This window comes from Pectinophora gossypiella, chromosome Z, assembly GCF_024362695.1.
Source record: "Pectinophora gossypiella chromosome Z, ilPecGoss1.1, whole genome shotgun sequence".
Lineage (NCBI taxonomy): Eukaryota > Metazoa > Arthropoda > Insecta > Lepidoptera > Gelechiidae > Pectinophora > Pectinophora gossypiella.
The window spans coordinates 4,266,693-4,286,849 of NC_065433.1; the positions used below are offsets into that span (position 1 = coordinate 4,266,693).

At 37.5% G+C, this 20,157-nt stretch overlaps 2 protein-coding genes across 3 annotated transcripts in view; both read right to left on the reverse strand.

The window, feature by feature from the left end:
- LOC126380081 (serine/arginine repetitive matrix protein 2-like) overlaps nt 1-20,157 on the reverse strand; it is a 103,094-nt gene that overhangs the window by 15,789 nt on the left and 67,148 nt on the right. The window lies entirely within an intron of this gene.
- Nucleotides 4,361-10,630, reverse strand: LOC126380125 (uncharacterized). Its single transcript, XM_050029375.1, has 5 exons — nt 10,530-10,630; nt 10,011-10,070; nt 9,428-9,532; nt 5,849-6,724; nt 4,361-5,751 (listed from the first exon to the last, which is right to left on the reverse strand). The coding sequence occupies exons 1-4, from the start codon at nt 10,582-10,584 to the stop codon at nt 5,853-5,855; spliced, it is 1,092 nt and encodes a 363-aa protein (XP_049885332.1). The 5' UTR covers nt 10,585-10,630; the 3' UTR covers nt 4,361-5,751; nt 5,849-5,852.

The window sequence follows — 20,157 nt, forward strand, 5'->3', positions numbered from 1 at the left end:
TATATTCTGAACCTTCATAGTTCAAAATTTTTTGTTTGCGATTTGTGTGTTAAATAAATATTAACTGATGATTACAAAAGCTTCTTTCGTAAGTTGTACTACCTACCTAAGTTTATTAAATTATGTATTGTAATTGGCTTATTATTTACGTTAGTAACCAATAATATAGCCAAATAATAATATAATAATAATATAGCAATAATACTAATACTACATTTTCATACATTTTGTAAAAAAATATAAGTCTGTTCTCAAAAAGAGTGATACAGGCGTACTGTAAGGACCGTTAGAACATTTATTACATAAAAATAAAATAATAATATAGCAATAATACCAATAGCAACCAAAGGGTGGCCGCAATGTCGTATTAAAATGATACTATAGTATATGTGGACTAGATGGACCGTCCTCGGCCATAACACCTTGCGAAATGACATAGATTCAAAAATGATAAATTGACCTTTAACAAGTTTGTCCATGATAATTACGTTGAATAAGTGGTTCTGAATCTGTCACCGCAACGTACGGTTCTTCTTAGGTATCTTTCTATCAGGGTACAAATAGGTATCGTTTTAACTAATTTTCTTGTGGTTCTACCCACCCAGGTATGGATACTAGGTCGTTATTTCTGTATTTAATGAATAACATTCACCATTTTTAAAAGTAAAATGTGTTATTCAAATACAGCTTGGCGAAAAAGAGAAACTTGAAAAATACTTTTTAAATTAGTTGCGCACTGATCTCAATCAAAAAATATACTAGTATTGCTAATGAGGCAACAGAGCGCGGTGTCATTCTAATTCTTTGCCGAGCTGTATGTTTTTTCCAATGGAATTATGCTTTAAGATGGTTAAAGCTTTCAATTTTCGAATTATTCGGTTTATACGAATTAATTACCGATTAATTTAAGCTTCATAATTTATAGATAACTTTTAAATATGTGTAATTCGATATAAGTAATGAATAACGAAACATTTCGCGTTTATACAAGTCAGTTATTGTTCATACTGAAACTGATATTCGGAAAGCTGTTCTTCACATAATAGTTCAACTATCAACGAATTATCTTTGTACTTTAATGACAAAATATCCTGTTATACTAGTTGTAATGTTTCCTACAATGTTTTCGTGTTATATATATTCACAAGTGCCTGGCATTATAGGTACATAACAAACATTAGATTTCAGTATGAACAATAACTGTGGTTTTCGATCAACGTAATCAGACTTTAAATAGATGTATCTGTATAATTAAGAAATGTATGTTACGTTGTAAGCTCTGCGTGTACACCACCGCTCGAAGACTGCGATAGTGTGCAGTGTTTGTTATAAACGTGTTGTATCATAGTTACGAATTAAATGTGTAGACAAATGTGTCTTCAATGCGCCGGGGACATTGCTGTATCTGTGAAACTAGACTACATAACCATACAGAAGGAAGAGTTTGATTTTGTAACAAGTAGAGCCGCTAGACCACGGCGCGAGGAGCCCGGCCACCCACCGTCTCGTGTCCCCTTGCTGCGGGCGCCCTCCACACCCTGTATACGACATAGATTGTAACTACCGTGCAATTAAGCACGTTTACCCTTTTGAGTTGTTAATTTACATACGAGTATATCGAATTTACTGAACTTTTTCTACGATTTTTAAAGATTTATTTTTAATTATGACTAAGGTTCAATCTTCGTACTTATAAAGTGGTAATGTAACAATTAATGTTAAGATTAATAAATAGATACGCTATCTCAAACGTTTTTGTGTCTAATGTTACCTCCTTTGAGGAAATACATTCCTTCACTGGTGACTTTTAAGTAAGCAAGACAATTAACAAATATAGTTTTCATCTCATAAACTTTGCCTATTGGTTCACTTGTTTGATTAAAAGTCACTATTTTAAATAAGTATTATAATAAAGCTTGTAGGTTATCACGTAATCTTTTTGCTCGGGATATTGTGAAAGTAACGGGTACAAACTGATATTTATTTTGTCTATCATTACTGCAGTCAACCAACAGACTTGTGATTTGGTAAATAAAGTTGTCTTTTAATCTGACTAGTTTTTAATTTAAATACCTCTTAAAACTATATAATAACAAAATAATCTGATAAAAATAAAGCAGTACCTAGAATTTAATCAATGCTAACATTACTGAGAAATCAGATCTTCGCTACCTGCTGTAGTTATCGAGATACAAAAAAAGAGGTCCTAGAATAAGGATTTCGTAGGCGCTGTCACAAAAAATCTTTGTTAGTGAAATCAGATCCTCCCTAGGTGCTATAACAAAACAGTGATGCTAAGGAAAGCCTTATCGGGGCACTGCCACCAAAAAATGCTTATAACTTTGAAACGGCAGACCGACAAATTTCTGATATTTGGCGAAAAAATTTCGCCATTTTTCTGTGTAGTCAGAATCCCTGTCCGTCATGTTGCCAGGGCCAGGAAAAGAGACATGACTACCTTTGTCCTTTTGGGGTATGCATCTACGTGATAAGAAATGAAAGAACATCTAAGTACATACTTAATACGGTTTATTTATTTATTACAATTATTTAAAAAATCAATCAGATCAACATTGCCAGATGATCTGTGTTAATAATAAAAAAATAAATTAGTACACTTACAAAATGAATTGTAATGTATTGCAATCTCATAATCATCGAAGTCGTATACTTATCCATATTTATTTATTTATTTATACACAATTTACATAGTCATTACAGGCAATCCCAATTCAACTATGTAACATTATTAAGTAACGAAAACTTTGAGGGATGACTCAGAGTTGATATCAAGTGGAATTATCCGTCGCAAAAGTACAGAACTGAAAAAATACTAAAATTTTCATGACTTTTACAACAGGTAATTCCACTTGATATCGACTCAGAATCATGGTCTGAATCATCCTCTTCAGTATCTGTTATGGTGTCACTAACACCCTACCTGTACTTGTATGGCTACCTGTATTTATTTGTATGGGGTGTAAGGAGACATCGTAACGGATACTGAGAGGGGTGATTCAGTTGATTACACTGATTATATCAAGTGGAATTTTCCATCGCAAAAGTATAGAATTGAAAATTATCAAAAAAGTCTAAAAAATCATAATGAATTTTGCGACGGAAAATTCCACTTGATATTAACTCAGAATTATAGTCCCTTAGTATATTCGTTACAATGTCATTAATACCCTACATAAAATTACCACTCGCCGCTCCTTCGAAACCTTTTATTTCTCCTACTTTTAGTAAGAAACATCAACTGTATCTCAAAAAACGCAACAGCTCCACAGCTGAAATATTCACTAATTATGTATTTCTACATTGTTTGAAGTTTCTACCTACTCCACTGCAATGCCAGATGATCTGTGTTAATAAGTAAAAAAATAATTTCTTAAGTACACTTACAATATGAATTATAATGTATTGAAATCTCATTAATCATCGAAGTCTATTATAATCTACTTATACTTATCCACATTAAATCCAGATTATTATTAAGAATCAGACAATGTGCGCGCGCGAAGTGTTCGTGCGTGTCTTATTAATATTCAATATTTAAGTCAATATGGCAAAAGTGACCTTAGAAGCTATTGAAAAACGAATTCAGAAGGACTTAGCACCTATGGATCAAAAAATAGTGCTAGAATCATCGGAATTAAAGAAGATTGAAGAAAAAAAATCTCAAATCGAAAACAGAAAGCCGAGCACTTTGACGCGTGGTAACTTAGACATGTCGTGGCCAGATCATAGAATTGACCATTTCATGAAATGATCGACCATTTCATGAAATGGTCGTATTTCATGAAATGGCCAACTTCAACTGACCATATCGTTGAAACGTCAGCGTTTAATGATATTTCCATCCACGTTTGGCCATATCATTAATGTAGGGTGTCCATGATAAGTGGTGTAATAAAAACGCGAAATAAGATAGGAAATAATGTATTACTCTAGTACAAAGTACAAAAATGTTTAAAAGTCAATTAAAAATTAAAAAGTCGTTTTCGATTAACGGAGTGTTGATGTAGTTGACATATACGCCGTAACTGCATCTCGCTTTGAAGTCGTCGTCATATTTTTTGACACTATTTCATGCCATTGGTCATCATTCAGTATACTTTTCGTGTGTAAGATAAACATACTGGCGGCGTAGGGGTGGCCCAAGGGCCACCCCCGCCGCACCCTAACCTACTGTTATGCCTTGTAAAAATTATAAAAAAAAGGATTATGATAATTTAAATTATGACAAAAACATTTATGCGTTTTAATTGAATCCTGTTTCAAGTAGTTAATGCCATCTGCGGCATATCTACAATAAGTCACGTCAAAAAAAGAAACTTTACGGACAGTAGGATCGTCTATATTTTTCTTTTTTAAAATTAATATCTCTTCATTCGCAGTTTTAATTATATCATATTATGAAATCCAATAATAGTCCATTGATTTACGTAGCGTGGTCACTCGACCTTCATTATTTGCCATATAACCTAAAAATAAATAAAAGTTGCTGTCTACTGTTAATACGAGTTTTTCTTTTCACTTTAGTGTCAAAACATTGCTTCAATGCACTTTTATCTTGTATTTGCTCATTATTATTCGTATTATTCGCGTTCACACAAGAATAATTATTGTCCGCCGCCATTATGCAAAACATAAACAAAGCGACACCAGCGCCACTACCGGTGGATAATGTTACTATTTTACGATATGATCGCTAACGTTTGGCCATATCATGAAGTAATCATGCATTTAGTTGGTCATATCGTTAAACGTTTTGTGTTCATTGATCTGGCCAAACCACATCATGATGTGGCCAACGAATGTTGTTCCATTTCATGAAATACGACCATTTCATGAAATGGTCGATCATTTCATGAAATGATCAATTCTATGATATGGCCACGATAGACACATCACCACCAGCAAGCCAATCCACACCTAAAAATGCGACTCATAAGGCGTCAGTAAGATTAGATAGATACTGACTGATACATGATAACAGAGATGGAAATAATTACAATATACAGAGCTAATTAATGTATACGGAGTGTTAGTGACATCGTAACGAAAACTTCGAGGGATGATTCAGACCATGATTCTGAGTTGATATCAAGTGGAAATTTCCGTCGCAAAAGTACAGAAGAAAATTTTCATGACTTTTTCAACAGGTAATTCCACTTGATATCGACTCGGAATCATGGTCTGAAGCATCCCCTTCAGTATTGGTTATGGTGTCACTAACACCCGTACGTACTTGTATGGCTACCTGTATTTATTTGTATGGGGTGTAAGGTGACATCGTAACAAATAGTGAGAGGGGTGATTCAGTTGATTACTCTGATTAATATCAAGTAGAATTTTCCATCGCAAAAGTATAGAATTGAAAATTATCAAAAAAGTCTAAAAAATCATCATGAATTTTGCGACGGAAAATTCCACTTGATATTAACTCAGAATCATAGTCTGAGTCATCCCCTTAGTATATTCGTTACAATGTCATTAATACCCTACATAAAATTACCACTCGCCGCTCCTTCGAAACCTTTTATTTCTCCTACCTTTAGTAAGAAACATCAACTGTATCTCAAAAAACGCAACAGCTCCACAGCTGAAATTTTCAGTAATTATGTATTTCTATACGTACATTGTTTCGTCGTCCCGTGATCATGGCACTTGCGCTTCGCCTATCTTGGCTTTAGTGTTGGGTTTGTTAGTAGTTTGCCTTCACGCCAGCGGATTCGGCAACATCTGCTATAATATTTAAAAACAGTAAATAAATATCCTTTATTAAAACAGGTAGCGCAATCAATTTTGTGCGAGTATTTAATTGAATAGAAATTAACATTACCTATTTACGGATGTTTAGTAGTACTCAGACGGCGACGAGTTGAGCGACGAGTTAGGCGACGGCTATTGTTGAGCGAATGAACGGGAGACGGGGCCGGCCATTCTCCGAGTGACCGGGTAGGCGACGGAGCCGGCCATGGTCCGAGTGACGGGGTAGGAGACGGAACCGACGATGGTTCGAGTGACGGGGTAGGCGACAGGGCCGGCCATGGCGACCGGTAGGGTGCCGGCACGGGAGACGGGGCCGGCCATTCTCCGAGTGACCGGGTAGGCGACGGAGCCGGCCATGGTCCGAGTGACGGGGTAGGAGACGGAACCGACGATGGTTCGAGTGACGGGGAAGGCGACAGGGCCGGCCATGGCGACCGGTAGGGTGCCGGCACGGGAGACGGGGCCGGCCATTCTCCGAGTGACCGGGTACGCGACGGAGCCGGCCATGGCTCGAGTGCCAGGGTACGAGACGGAGCCGACCATCGTCCGAGTGACGGGGTAGGAGACGGAACCGACCATGGTTCGAGTGACGGGGTAGGCGACAGGGCCGGCCTTGGCGACCGGTTGGGTGCCGGCACGGGACACCGGATCGGTGGCAGGGTCAGCGACGAGTTGGCTGACGGGGCGGGCGTCGACTTGGGCGAATGGACGGGAGACGGGGCCGGCCATTCTCCGAGTGACCGGGTAGGCGACGGAGCCGACCATGATCCGAGTGACGGGGTAGGAGACGGAACCGACCATGGTCCGAGTGACGGGGCAGGCGACACGGCCGGCCGTAGGTAGTGCGATGGGTCGGGCGAACAAACGGGAGACGGGGCCGGCGGCGAGTTGGGCGACGAGGTGAACAACGGCTCAGGCCACGGTGCGCGCCGTGTACGGATGGTTCCTGCAAAGAATCAACCTTCTATAACATTTAAAAAAATAAACACAACAAACAAATTTAAAAAAATATATCTAGAAATCTAAAACTTATAGAGACTCGCGCTACTAAGTCTATGGTTATACTCGTAATTATACTACTTACACCTACCAAATTTTCCAAACAACATAAACATATTGACTGTCTACTAAAGTATACTATCTATACTTCACAGCGTTCTAAAGTAAGTTTAAATATGGTTTCTCGAACTAACACTTACGACTTCATTCAGCCAAACATGCTTGCTGATGATTTCTCTATAATAAACTTTAAACACAATCCGGAGGTCCCGGGTTAGAATCCCGGTAGGGAAAAATGACAAAAATTACTTTCTAATCCCTAGTTTGGGGCTCTAATCCCTAGGTCACTAACATCCTGTATTTGTAAGCATTATAACGCATCTCCCGAAACTCAGGCAAGAAGTATTTGTGATAGAAAACATACACATGTAATTTGTACATTTGACACCTGTATTGTTTTTTACAATACAAAAATCACTTGAATGCACCAAAAACTATCTTACCTGGCTTTTTATCCGATTTAGCGACTCCTATTGGTAAATCACGACGTTTAAAGCACTCGCCATCCTGACTCGACGTCGATGAAGGCGGTGCACGGGATGGGGTTGCTAAAAATAATAAAGAAATATATAACACCCTTAGCTTCCTTCTGCATAAGTTTTCCCATGGGACACTCCGGAGACTCCATCATAAAATACACTCATTCTTGGGCACACTTGGTTTTGTTCGCGTTACCCAGAACTAACTCTTGCGTACTAGCCAAACTCTTGTGAGAGGAGAGGTAAGATCGGATCGGTGGGGTGGGGAGTGTCCATTCCATACGTAGTATAGAACATCCATCTTAGGACTTCGTGTCAGAAATATTCGATAGATCTCTCACGGCTCTGTTCACCCCATTATGAACCACAGGCGAAATTAGTAATGTTATATTCAGCTACTTACGTCTTGTCGCCAGAGCTCTTTTGGTGGCTGGACGAGTAATACTTGCCGAAGGACCCCGTTCTAAAATAAAAAATATATTTGTTTTGTCATATAAATAATAAACCTTACAAGATCTTGAATCAGCGGTTTGCTTGAATATTACTTGTCTGCGTTGTTACGATAGCAAAGCACCCGCGGCAGACCAAACGCGGTGCGCGCAGCGCGAATGATATCAATGTTTTATTATATTAGGGCTTATTTTGTTATACCAATAGACGCAGCGAATGCTACCTACGCAGATAAGCGTCGTACACCTATTGGATGAGAGCTTCGATATATATCGAGAAATGCGCGGAAGCAGGCGCGGTTTTGTTAAAAAACAAAATGCAAGATATATGAACGCTCCGCACGCTCCGTAAACGTAAACCGCTCCAGTAGAAGCACAGCTTTAAGTTCTTTTCTCTATCTACTTGTTGATGAACAAGAACGACATTACGAACACTTTTGCTAATGATATAAAAGCTTGCAGTTACATACCTGGTGTGGCTTGCAACGCCGTCGTGTTTTGGTTATTTACTTTGAAATACTTCATTGGGCGCTCATCTTCTCGATTGCCCTTTGAACTTTCACTTAAAGAACCAGCTATTGAGCTCGTATCGTCGTCTTTAATATGATTGGGTTCTTCCAATCTAGCAGTTAGTACGCGAGTGTCGTTGTGTGTCGTACTTCTTTTTCCTTCTCGCCCTGAAGACGCGTCACAGCCTTTGGCGAGGTCGCGGCCTCCTGAGGTTCTGTGAACCCCACTACCCTCTGACGTGGCTCTACTGCCAGTCTCTCGTCCATTCTGACTGCCAGTCTCGAAATTATGACTCAAACGTTCCACTAACACCACAGGGAAGTATGCGTGTAAATCTGAAATGAGCAAAGTGTTTTCATACAATACCAACAATTACGAGCAGACCAAAGAACTTACAATTACAAAAAACACCCTCACACACATCGCACACCCTCATACATACACACGAACTAGCACGGAAAATATATTAAAATAGTGGAGAACATAAAGCCGGAGCTAACAGACTTCTAAAATAATAGTAATTGCATCTTGTATTAGAACTCCGCTCAAACTGTTATGGATATTATTGTGTCAATGGGAGATAAGCTGGTACTTATAGCATAGGTTGTACCTATTGTACCAGCAGTGCTAAAATTTTGATTCTGTTACTATTAGTTATGTACACGAACGTACAGAAAACACTTATACATGTTAATTGATTTTTTGACACTAAGCTACAAGTGATGTATAGTTCATAAGTTGCAAAGAAAGCTGATAAAATTATCTATAAGTAGAATATTTTTTAATTCAAAAGTTTAGAAAAAAAAAATATTTCAAATTGTAGTACTTAGTTTTGCAGGCGAGTGTATATTTGAATCGTGAATATAGCATATTATTATACAAACTCATGATATTGATTTGTTTTTTTAAACTATTTTCATTTCCATACTTTGGCGGCGGAAAATTCCACTTAATATCAATTCTCAATTATCCCTCAAAGTTTTCGTTACGATGTCACTAACATCCTGTATTTGTAAGCATTATAACGCATCTCCCGAAACTCAGGCAAGAAGTAATTGTGATAGAAAACATACACATGTAATTTGTACATTTGACACATGTATTGTTTTTCACAGTACAAAAATCACTTTAATGCACCAAAAAATATCTTACCTGGCTTTTTATCCGATTTAGCGACTCCTATTGGTAAATCACGACGTTTAAAGCACTCGCCATCCTGACTCGACGTCGATGAAGACGGTGCACGGGATGGGGTTGCTAAAAATAATAAAGAAATATATAACACCCTTAGCTTCCTTCTGCATAAGTTTTCCCATGGGACACTCCGGAGACTCCATCATAAAATACACTCATTCTTGGGCACACTTGGTTTTGTTCGCGTTACCCATAACTAACCCTTGCGTGCTAGCGAAACAGACAGTGAAATCGATTCGAAACAATAATCATCAGCAACTCTTGTGTGTAGTCACGCACGGAACCAAATATCGGGGGAGAGGTGAGATAAGATCGGATCGGTGGGGGGGTGTCCATTCCATACGTAGTATAGAACATCCATCTTAGGACTTCGTGTCAGAAATATTCGATAGATCTCTCACGTCCCTGTTCACACCATTATGAACCACAGGCGAAATTAGTTATAGAATAGAATAGAAATAGTTTATTATGAAAGGACGCCACACACAAAAAGAAAGACAACAATATCATATCTTATGTAATGTTATGTTCATCTACTTACGTCTTGTCGCCAGAGCTCTTTTGGTGGTTGGACGAGTAATACTTGCCGAAGGACCCCGTTCTAAAATAAAAAAAAAATATATTTGTTTTGTCATATAAATAATAAACCTTACAAGATCTTGAATCCGCGGTTTGCTTGAATGTTACTTGTCTGCGTTGTTACGATAGCAAAGCACCCGCGGCAGACCAAACGCGGTGCGCGCAGCGCGAATGATATCAATGTTTTTATTATGTTAGGGTTTATTTTATTATACCAATAGACGCAGCGAATGCTACCTACGCAGATAAGCGTCGTAACCTATTGGATGAGAGCTTCGATATAAATCGAGACTACGCGGGGGCAGGCGCGGTTTTGTTAAAAAACAAAATGCAAGATATATGAACGCTCCGCACGCTCCGTAAACGTAAACCGCTCCAGTAGAAGCACAGCTTTAAGTTCTTTTCTCTATCTACTTGTTGATGAACAAGAACGACATTACGAACACTTTTGCTAATGATATAAAAGCTTGCAGTTACATACCTGGTGTGGCTTGCAACGCCGTCGTGTTTTGGTTATTTACTTTGAAATACTTCATTGGGCGCTCATCTTCTCGATTGCCCTTTGAACTTTCACTTAAAGAACCAGCTATTGAGCTCGTATCGTCGTCTTTAATATGATTGGGTTCTTCCAATCTAGCAGTTAGTACGCGAGTGTCGTTGTGTGTCGTACTTCTTTTTCCTTCTCGCCCTGAAGACGCGTCACAGCCTTTGGCGAGGTCGCGGCCTCCTGAGGGTCTGTGAACCACACTACCCACTGACGTGGCTCTACTGCCAGTCTCTCGTCCATTCTGACTGCCAGTCTCGAAATTATGACTCAAACGATCCACTAATACTACAGGGGAGTGTCCGTGTAAATCTGAAATAAGCAAAGTGTATCTACAATTACGAGAAGACCGAAAAACGTACAATTGGCGGTTTTTTGGAAAATACCAATTTCTTCCAGGCAACATCAGGTATTATTTTTGTAATTTGCTACTAACTTTGGAATGACACGATGTCCAGAAGACTCTTAGCCGACAGTTGGTTGTGCTTATGGATAATCCTGTCTTTCTTAACCTCCTTCGAAGGACCGTGCTTGACGGCTGCATGGCTACCGTCAGTCTTTGGTTTGTTTTGTGCAAATTTTCTTAATGCTTGTACACGTCTGCAACAAGGGAAAAAACTATGTTAGAATATACATAGTTGTACAGCTGGAACCCACAGAGAATGTAATCACTCGATCACTGTAAATCACGCTTCTTTGGTTTGTTTTGTGCAAATTTTCTTAATGCTTGTACACGTCTGCAACAAGGGAAAAAACTATGTTAGAATATACATAGTTGTACAGCTGGAACCCACAGAGAATGTAATCACTCGATCACTGTAAATCACGCTTAGGGGCGGTACTGGATGAATTCTTTCAAATATTATCGTCTCGTTCTCATTTCATGAGGGAGGAACGGGGAGATATATACCATACAAAGTCGATCAAAACTTGATTCAAGTCCTGGCTTCGTAGTGATCAATAATTTTAAAATTTCCTGTGCCATACTAATTTCACACGAAACTCCTCGACTGGCGATGGTCCATACAAAATCGATAACAAAATCTAAGTCACATCTAGATAAACATTTAGGGTGGTACTCGTATTAATAAACTAATCTCAACTTCGAGACTGCTTTCAAGATCATGTCAATGTGACAGTTCTTATATAAAAACAGGGGCTTGAGCTGAGTTTCAGCTGAGATTAGTTTATTATTACCACCCTTTTAAATTGTAGTCATCAGTTTTTTGTATCGGATCGTTTTGCATATTATCCAAACACTTTTGTTTGCTAAGCGGGTGCATTAGTGAATTATTTACGGGGATCGAAACGACCACCCTGCTACGGTCCCCGTATATAACTGACAGGAGTCAGGTCAGGAACTACACGAGCGACCAGCTTGTGAATTTCATCCCGTCACCGCACCCCGCCCCCTTTCCGCGCCCTTCCAGTGGCCCCTCCCATCCAATTTCCGCCTCCCACTTGTCTTGGAAGCACATGCACTAGTGGCCATTACATTACACAAGAATAACTCAGGTTTACAATAAAAAGCAGTCGCAGTATATCCAATTAATAATTCATCTAATATTTTATAATACACTTATTTAATGTTTTTTTATTGCCATAAATATGTTACAAAGAATAATTATCGTGCATTTAAATTATAATAATCATGCAAAAATTATAAAAAAGAAGAAAATGAATATGTCAATTTATACGTACATAAGACTCCCATAAATAAAAAATATATACGTATAATTACAATCACATTATTTTGCACAAATTTAAAATACGTCGTACATATACCATAAACATAAATTCATAAAAGCAAATTAAACAAAAACATGTAAAGTACATTTAATAATGGACATTTAAATAAAGTGTATATGAAGCTAGGTGTATGATAGTATACCAATAATTTAAAGAGAACAACAATATTATTTCAACGACTACTCTTCGGCATGAGGACCAAATAGGCAACCCGATATCATAATTCAAATTCAAAAATATCTTCATTCAGTAGGTATCTTCATAGTTACACGTTGAATCGTATTTTTTACATAACGAACGTCTCATTCGCCCTAAAACTTTTGCAGCTTCTCACAACCTGTATAGCCGGGGAAAAGAAGCTGCAAGAAAAACCTGGGCACAGGGCCATAGAATAAGAAATAATATGACAGGGCCTTAGACATTCTTTTTGTAAGGCAAGTTCATGCTTATTCCGGGTATTAACAATGTGTTGATCACTATAAGTATTTTTAATCAAATGATACTTTTTACGAAATGTCGAAACGCATTATTATATTCTTTGGAGATTGTATGGGACTGGTGGGACGTCATCAATAAAAGCGGTCGCACTCGTTTTTACATCATTCCTAATTTAAATTCGAAAATAAGACTAAAAGAAAAATGAGATTGATTTATACCGTTTAAATTATTATTAAATTAAATTATTATATACACTTTCTAAATTATTTTATAATTTATGAAATAAACTAGCGACCCGCCCCGGCCCCCGGGTACCCGGAGCTACTCCGTCAAGTCAGTAATACAGAGCGTTACCTTCTGAAAAACCGTGGCTTGAAAGAACTAGACCACTATCTCTACTCAGCAAGTGCTCGGAAGGATATAAATATGAATCTTAAATAAGTGCGGTAGGTAGGCAGGCTGATAATACGGCCACTTCCATATTATAAAGAAATACCCGAGAAAGAAAAATAAAGTGTTTTCGGAAGTGTATGTGACTTAATTGGGCTGGTTTGAGTTGAAAATTCAAGCAGTTGTTTCTGTTAAAACCTGAAACTTCGGTCAGGTAGGTGTGAAATATGATGACTATCCCCCCTTACATGATACAAAAAGGAGCCCCTTTGTTCACATATTTTTTTATTCATAACATTGAAGTTCACATTAAAACATATCAGGTTAAAGACAAAATAAATTCCGAATGCGTCCCGCTTAGAGACAATACTGAAAAGTATCAAATATTTCGGTATCGAGTGATACCGACTCCGCCGGCGTTGTCGACGATTTCACTCATTCAGTAATCCTTTCGAACGCCGCCTTAAGGTTCTCGCCCAACTGGCAAAAAGGAAGGACTTCGAAAAAATTCGAAAATCGTAACTTGTTGTACCATCACAAAAAATATTATATTTTTGCGATTACTAACAAGCTTACTTACAGTAAACTAATCCCGACCTGTGACGATGTATGGACACAACAGTTTTTCAACGGTAAACACACCGGCTTTTTGTCACCATAATCTATATTTTCTTAATAATAATGGTTTTATGTGTCTTTAGAACATGTGTACGTGCAATAAATGTTAGTTTTGAAGCAACTTATTATTAACTTCATAGTAGGATACAATTAAAATCAGATACTTATTCATTTTGAATAAGTGCGCTCCGACAAAACATTTAACTCGCAAAAATGAACTCAAGTATTTTCCAGTGAGAACTTATCGCGAAAACATCTAATTTAAAATAAAGAAGTCAAACCTGATTTTCCTCGGTAGTGCCATAACTTAGGATGGATGGTTCACTGCCGCAAAATCGCCCTTTTATTAAAAGCTCACTGATTTGAATATCCTATATAATTTGAAACGCGAAGTACTCTGCACATAACGCACCTTGCGTGCGTTCTATAAGGGGATCGAGTTCAAAATAATGGCCCTAGGCGTAGGCGGAATGAGAGTACCAAGCGCCCCCCTCGACCAGAGCCTCCATCGGTCAACCCAACCCACGTCGGGCAACGGATGCCACGCCCCGAAATAACGCATAAACAAAACTCAATATTAAATCAATGCTGCCAAATCGAATATTGGGAAAAGAAAGTAGTGTTCTGATATTGATTTTACGTATTTATTAATAGGCAGCAACCCATTACCACACCACTATTTATTTTCTCATTATCGGAAAGAGAAATAGAAATCTTGAAAAAACTTATTTTCAATAAAAATTGCCTTCTTCCAACTGGCTGCTTTTCTTTTTCATAACCCATCTTTCAGACAGGATACACTCCACGCTGATCCACACTTTTTGTAGCAGTTTATCACTAACTGAACAGTAAGTATGGAGAACTGTCAAAATTTAGGGACACTCAACTGTGCCGCCACCTACATTTGAGCTTCTAGCTTTATCCTCATTATTCTATGCTGAAAATAGAAATAATAAATTTATAATTTACCCTACGTGTAATTCAATCCGTAACAAAATTTTGCACGCTCCGTCGCCGTCGTCCATTTGCACCAAAATCAACAAAGCATCAAATGAGCCCAGCTCCCCTGATGTCCTACAATTGAATTATGACCTGGCGAACCGGTAACGCAATCTAAAATGGCGGCTCAAAATACTACACTTCTCATCAAAAAAATCGAAACACCTTGCAAGTTTACGTTTTGTCAGGATTATCAGAAAAATGTGTACATTTAGGAATAAATGTTAAATGTCGTTTAATAGTGAGTAATATGAGCTTATCAAATCTTAATGTTAATGTTCTAAATTTAAATGAATTTTTCATAGGTTTCGTATTTTGTTAAATGAGTCATTTTTATTCCGTATGGAGTATAAAGGAAATGGATAAAACAACACACGTAAATGAAAAAAAAAGCTAAAAAACGTTTATTTAATAACTTGTATTCCCTCCCCGAGCTCTAATTACTGCTTCCGATACGGTTCTTCATCGATCGGATGAGAGTCACGATCACATGCTGTGGTATATTGTCCCATTCCTCTTGGATTGCATCTTGCAGCTGGCTAAGTGTTTCTGGAGCAGGATCTCTTGCTCGAATTCGTCTCTTTAATTCATCCCACAGATGTTCAATGGGATTCATGTCCGGGCTTCTTGCTGGCCATTCCATAATAGAGATATCGACTTCGTTAAGATAATCTCGTACGACGCCCGCGGTGTGAGCCCTAGCATTGTCGTGCATGAATATGAAGCCGTTGCCAATAAAATGTGCATCATCATCACATGAGGCTCGAGACACTCTTCGACGTACCGATGACAGTTTAGTGCAGGCAGACGTGGCCCAGACACGAAAGCAAGCTCTGTCTTACCGTCGGCGCTGATTCCTCCCCAAACCGTCCACGAACCGCCACCATAGCTGACCTTTTCTTCAATGCAGCATTGTGCATAGCGTTCTCCGTTTCTTCTGTAGACCTTGTTCCTTCCGTCGTTACCATACAGCATAATTTTACACTCATCAGAAAAGAGAACTTTGCTCCACTGTAGGTATGACCAATTTAGGTGCTCACGTGCAAAGTTAAGGCGCGCTCTTCGATGGTCTGCAGTTAATTTTGGCCCATTTGCTGGCTTATGCGGTACCAGTCCACGATCCTTCAACCTTCTTCTAATTGTAGAGTCACTTACAGCCACCCTTCGTACAACACGAAGCCGCTGCTGCAGTTGAAAAGCGTTAAGGCGTCGATTTCTTAAAGAAGTTGTTACAATAAATCGATCATCTCGCTCAGAAGTGACCCGATTCCTGCCAGATCCTGAACGGCGCGTGAACAAACCAGTCTCCCGATAACGTTTATAGACTCTATGAACAGATGACAGGCTTAGATGCAGTCTTGCAGCCACAACACGCTGACTAAGGCCAGAATCCAGCAATGCCACAACTTGGGCGGCTTCTGTGGGCGAAGTATCCATACGTTTTAGAAAAAAAACCTTTTTTCAGACGTCCCAAAGTCACAGTATTGAAATAAAAAACAAAAAGTTTAAGGATAGGCGCCAATTTTTAGTTTTTAAACGCTAAATGTACTCCAACCCTAAACACACATTTGTCTCAAAACAGTGATTCATTTCGTTTATAAGATAAACAAATGAAATTCTAATTTCGAATTTAGAATTTTCGCTTATTACTGTAATGGCCAAACTGCCAGCTATACATTTATGTATTTTTTTTCATCGTATGAATTCTTTTTTGTGTTAAATTCGGACAGAAACAATGAAAACGGAAGTGTTTCGATTTTTTTGATGAGAAGTGTATAAACAAACATACTCATGTCACGACCAATAATTGAATTCCTCGAGGGAACTTATGACGTGGTTGACAAAGTAACGAACACGTATGTTAGTCAAAAATGAGAGCTAATAATCAATACATGACAGTATACAAATATGACTACAGGTATTCTAATGCGAGATTGTTTCACACAAAATGGTCCGGCATAATCAGTGCCCACTAAGTATTTAAAAAGGGCGTGTCATGTTAACACGGTCATAAGGCAGAGAGCCCATGAGCTGAGTCACGAGATTTTAACTTTAATTTGAAACAAATGACACGTCTATGCAAAACATTCTCAAATTCCCTGTTTGCATTTACAATCCAAAACCTTTCATGCAAACTACTGAGTACTAACTTCTGTCCTGCATGCTTGAGTCGCAAATGCTATCTGATTATTATTAATTTTGTGATATTAGAGTGTTTTGCCAAAATGGGTGTCGTTGAGAATTATGCTAAATTCGAGTTTTGCAATCGACCTCCCACTCAACATCCAAGAACGGAATCAAATTACTAATACTTGACTTTAAACAATCTTTATCTTTTAAAGCTTTAATTTATTTTTCAAAATGCCTTTGTTGATCTAATTGTATGATAGTATGCAGGGCAGATCCAGTTTTTTTAATATTTTTATTTTTACAATTGTTTATGAATCGTTTAACATAACCAAATATCCTTGTAAACTTTTCAATATCTGAATATTTTTCTAATATTTCATGAAATTGGATTACAAGAGCTTCACTTCAGGAATGTCAATATCAGAATTATTACATACTTTATCACAATGTTTGTACTTACTATCTTGCAAATATTGAGGTCCATGAAATCACAACTGTCTCAGATCAGTCTCCAATTACCGAGTAGAAATGCCGCGCGACAAACAGTCGGCTAGATTGTCATTAGTTTTAACATAACGCCATTGAAAATCTGTAGTCTGTTGTGATATCTTGTTCACTCTGTTAGCAACATATACGCTTAACTTAACAGGTTCAATCTCAAGCCAGGATAGTACAATTTGCAAATCCAAGTAAAAAAACGTCTACATCATATTTTAATGACAATGCGTCATGGATTTTTTTGGCCAGAATCGACAAAAGTAAGGCGCTATTTAATTCAAGTCGGGGAGTTGTTAATTTTTATTTTCAGGATTGATACGAGATCAAGCAACAACCATACATTAGAGGCATCCGCATAACCGACAAGTTCAATAGACGATGGTACATTAATATTTCTCGGGATAGAAATAGTAACATAGAAATAGTAGACACCAAACGTTTATGATCATTAGTTTGGCTTTAATTGGATTTTAAAAATCTCGATTTTTCATACATTTTGTAAAAAAATATAAGTCTGTTCTCAAAAAGAGTGATACAGGCGTATTGTAAGGACCGTTAGAACATTTATTACTATGGCGCAAAACTTTTTTGACCATTCTTTGTTCGTCTCTCTCTGCGTTTTGGTTCAAATGTGAAAATGTCAGCCAGCGAAACAAAATGCGTCAAATCTTTTGGTAAACTATTTTTACTATAACACCAAATGTCGACTTTATACATTTTAACAATGACAACAAGCAGAGCTTTCCTAATGACTAGTTATTAGTCATTTAACTACTTTGCTTCTAAAGAGTGTATCACCATCAGCTCAGACGCAAACCTATTTTTGATTTATAAAAATGTGTAAAAGACGACCACCATATTACGCCTTTAGCAAGATAGTTTCATTATCGCCAGATAAAACATTTTTTCGCCAAAGAGTAGGTATCTATGAAAAATCCAGATGTTTGATAAATCTAATTAAGGAGAAAAAGTGGTCATAGACTTTTAATGTAATAAATACGATACGAGACGATCCTTTAAATAACGCGCCTGTTATATTTTATTTTTTAACAAAATAAATCAAAAATCGTCATTTTTAAAATCCAACAAAAGCCAAACTAACGGCCATACACGTTTATTGTCATAGTGAATAATGTTTACAGGTATCTTCTCGATAGCTTTGACATGTGTATTTTACTAACCGGCACTTTTCACATAGAAACTAAAACGTAAAGTCCAATAAAAGTCGAAATAATGGTCATTCAGATAAGTTCTAAAGGATATACCAATATTGTTTCTTGGTCGGCACTTCACGTTTTCACCAAAATGTATGTAAAACACAGTTTCTTTTAATTCGAATAAAACCGAGGGTATTGACCCTACAGCTTTGGTGAGATCTAACAGAATATAGCATAATATTTTTTTTACCGGCATTTTGACTTTTGAATTTTGAAAATAGGCCCAATTAAACCAAGAGGATCAAAAAATTTATTTATGAAACTAAGCATTTCTCTCTTAGTATATCTATCAAGAACTTGTGTTTCAGTACGTTTCATATTTAGGGTATCACTAAAAATAACATAAGTCAGTCCTGAACTTTTCTTGTACATGCTGTTTCTGTCATAGACAATGTTACCAAATATCATAAGTCAGAAGGCACATCATTTAAAATATCACTATCAGGTATATGAACACCATTTGTGTAATAAAAAACTGGCCTCATTCATTAATGCAATTAATTGATTTTTTATAGTAGAAAGCTCTACAAGATCATTACTTCCACACTTAAAGACCAAGTATAGAATAGACGGAGCGTATTTAAGACGAAAGAAAAACATAGGTTTTGTCTTTCGCACTCATATGAGCTGTCAGTCATAAGTTAAAAAGAGATAAATATACTATCGTCGTAACGTCTTTTGTACTCGCGTAGTTGTTTTTGTGTGAAGACCACTAGTGCCGTTCCATGTCTTTATCGACATTATTATCGGGTAAATATTTGCTGTTAGTCCAAGATCTAAAAATTTATACTTTACAAATTGAGTGATTAAATACAGAAATAACGCCCTAGTATCCATATCTGGGTGGGTAGAACCAGAAGTATATTAGTTAAAACGATACCTATTCGTTCCCAGATAGAAAGATATCTATGAAGAACCGTACGGTACGACGACAGATTCAGAACCACTTATTCCACGTAATTATCATGGATAAACTTGTTGAAAGTCAATTAAAAATTTTGGAATCTACGTCATTTCGCAAGGTGTTATAGCCGAGGAAGTCAGGACGGTTCATCTAGTACAAATATACTATAGTATCATTTTAATACGACATTGCGGCCACTCTTTGGTTGCTATAAATCACGTACCTACCCCGGGAAAAAGGTTTGTTTCGCTCTAAATCATGCTTGATTCAAAAAATATTTTATAACAATGAAATACACGTTTTTTACGTTTTTCATTGATTTGGCCGGGAATCGAATCGGCTCTCGATACAAGAAGCAGACAACCTTCTAGTATATTTCGGGAATTATCTCAATGAAATTAAAGAATAAAAGCAGATACTTCTTTATAAGATTTTTATTTGACCACGAACCACTTAACAATTCCGATTTTTGGTGATAAAAAAAATATATTTTCTCTTGTTCACTTTGTTTAGAAGATAGTGTCGGCTCTGGTCCTCTTAGCTTTACCTGCAAGAATGGCACATATTAACGTGGAGCACACAAATACACACACATTGCACATAGAAGGAGGAATAAATCACA

Coding starts and splice junctions, on each gene's coding strand:
- LOC126380125 (XM_050029375.1), bottom strand. CDS start 10,584: ATGAAGTATTTCAAAGTAAATAACCAAAACACGACGGCGTTGCAAGCC. Junction 9,533..10,010: donor AAGAGCTCTGGCGACAAGAC/GTAAGTAGATGA, acceptor TATTATTTTTAG/CAACCCCATCCCGTGCACCG. Junction 6,725..9,427: donor TAAATCGGATAAAAAGCCAG/GTAAGATATTTT, acceptor GATTCTTTGCAG/GAACCATCCGTACACGGCGC.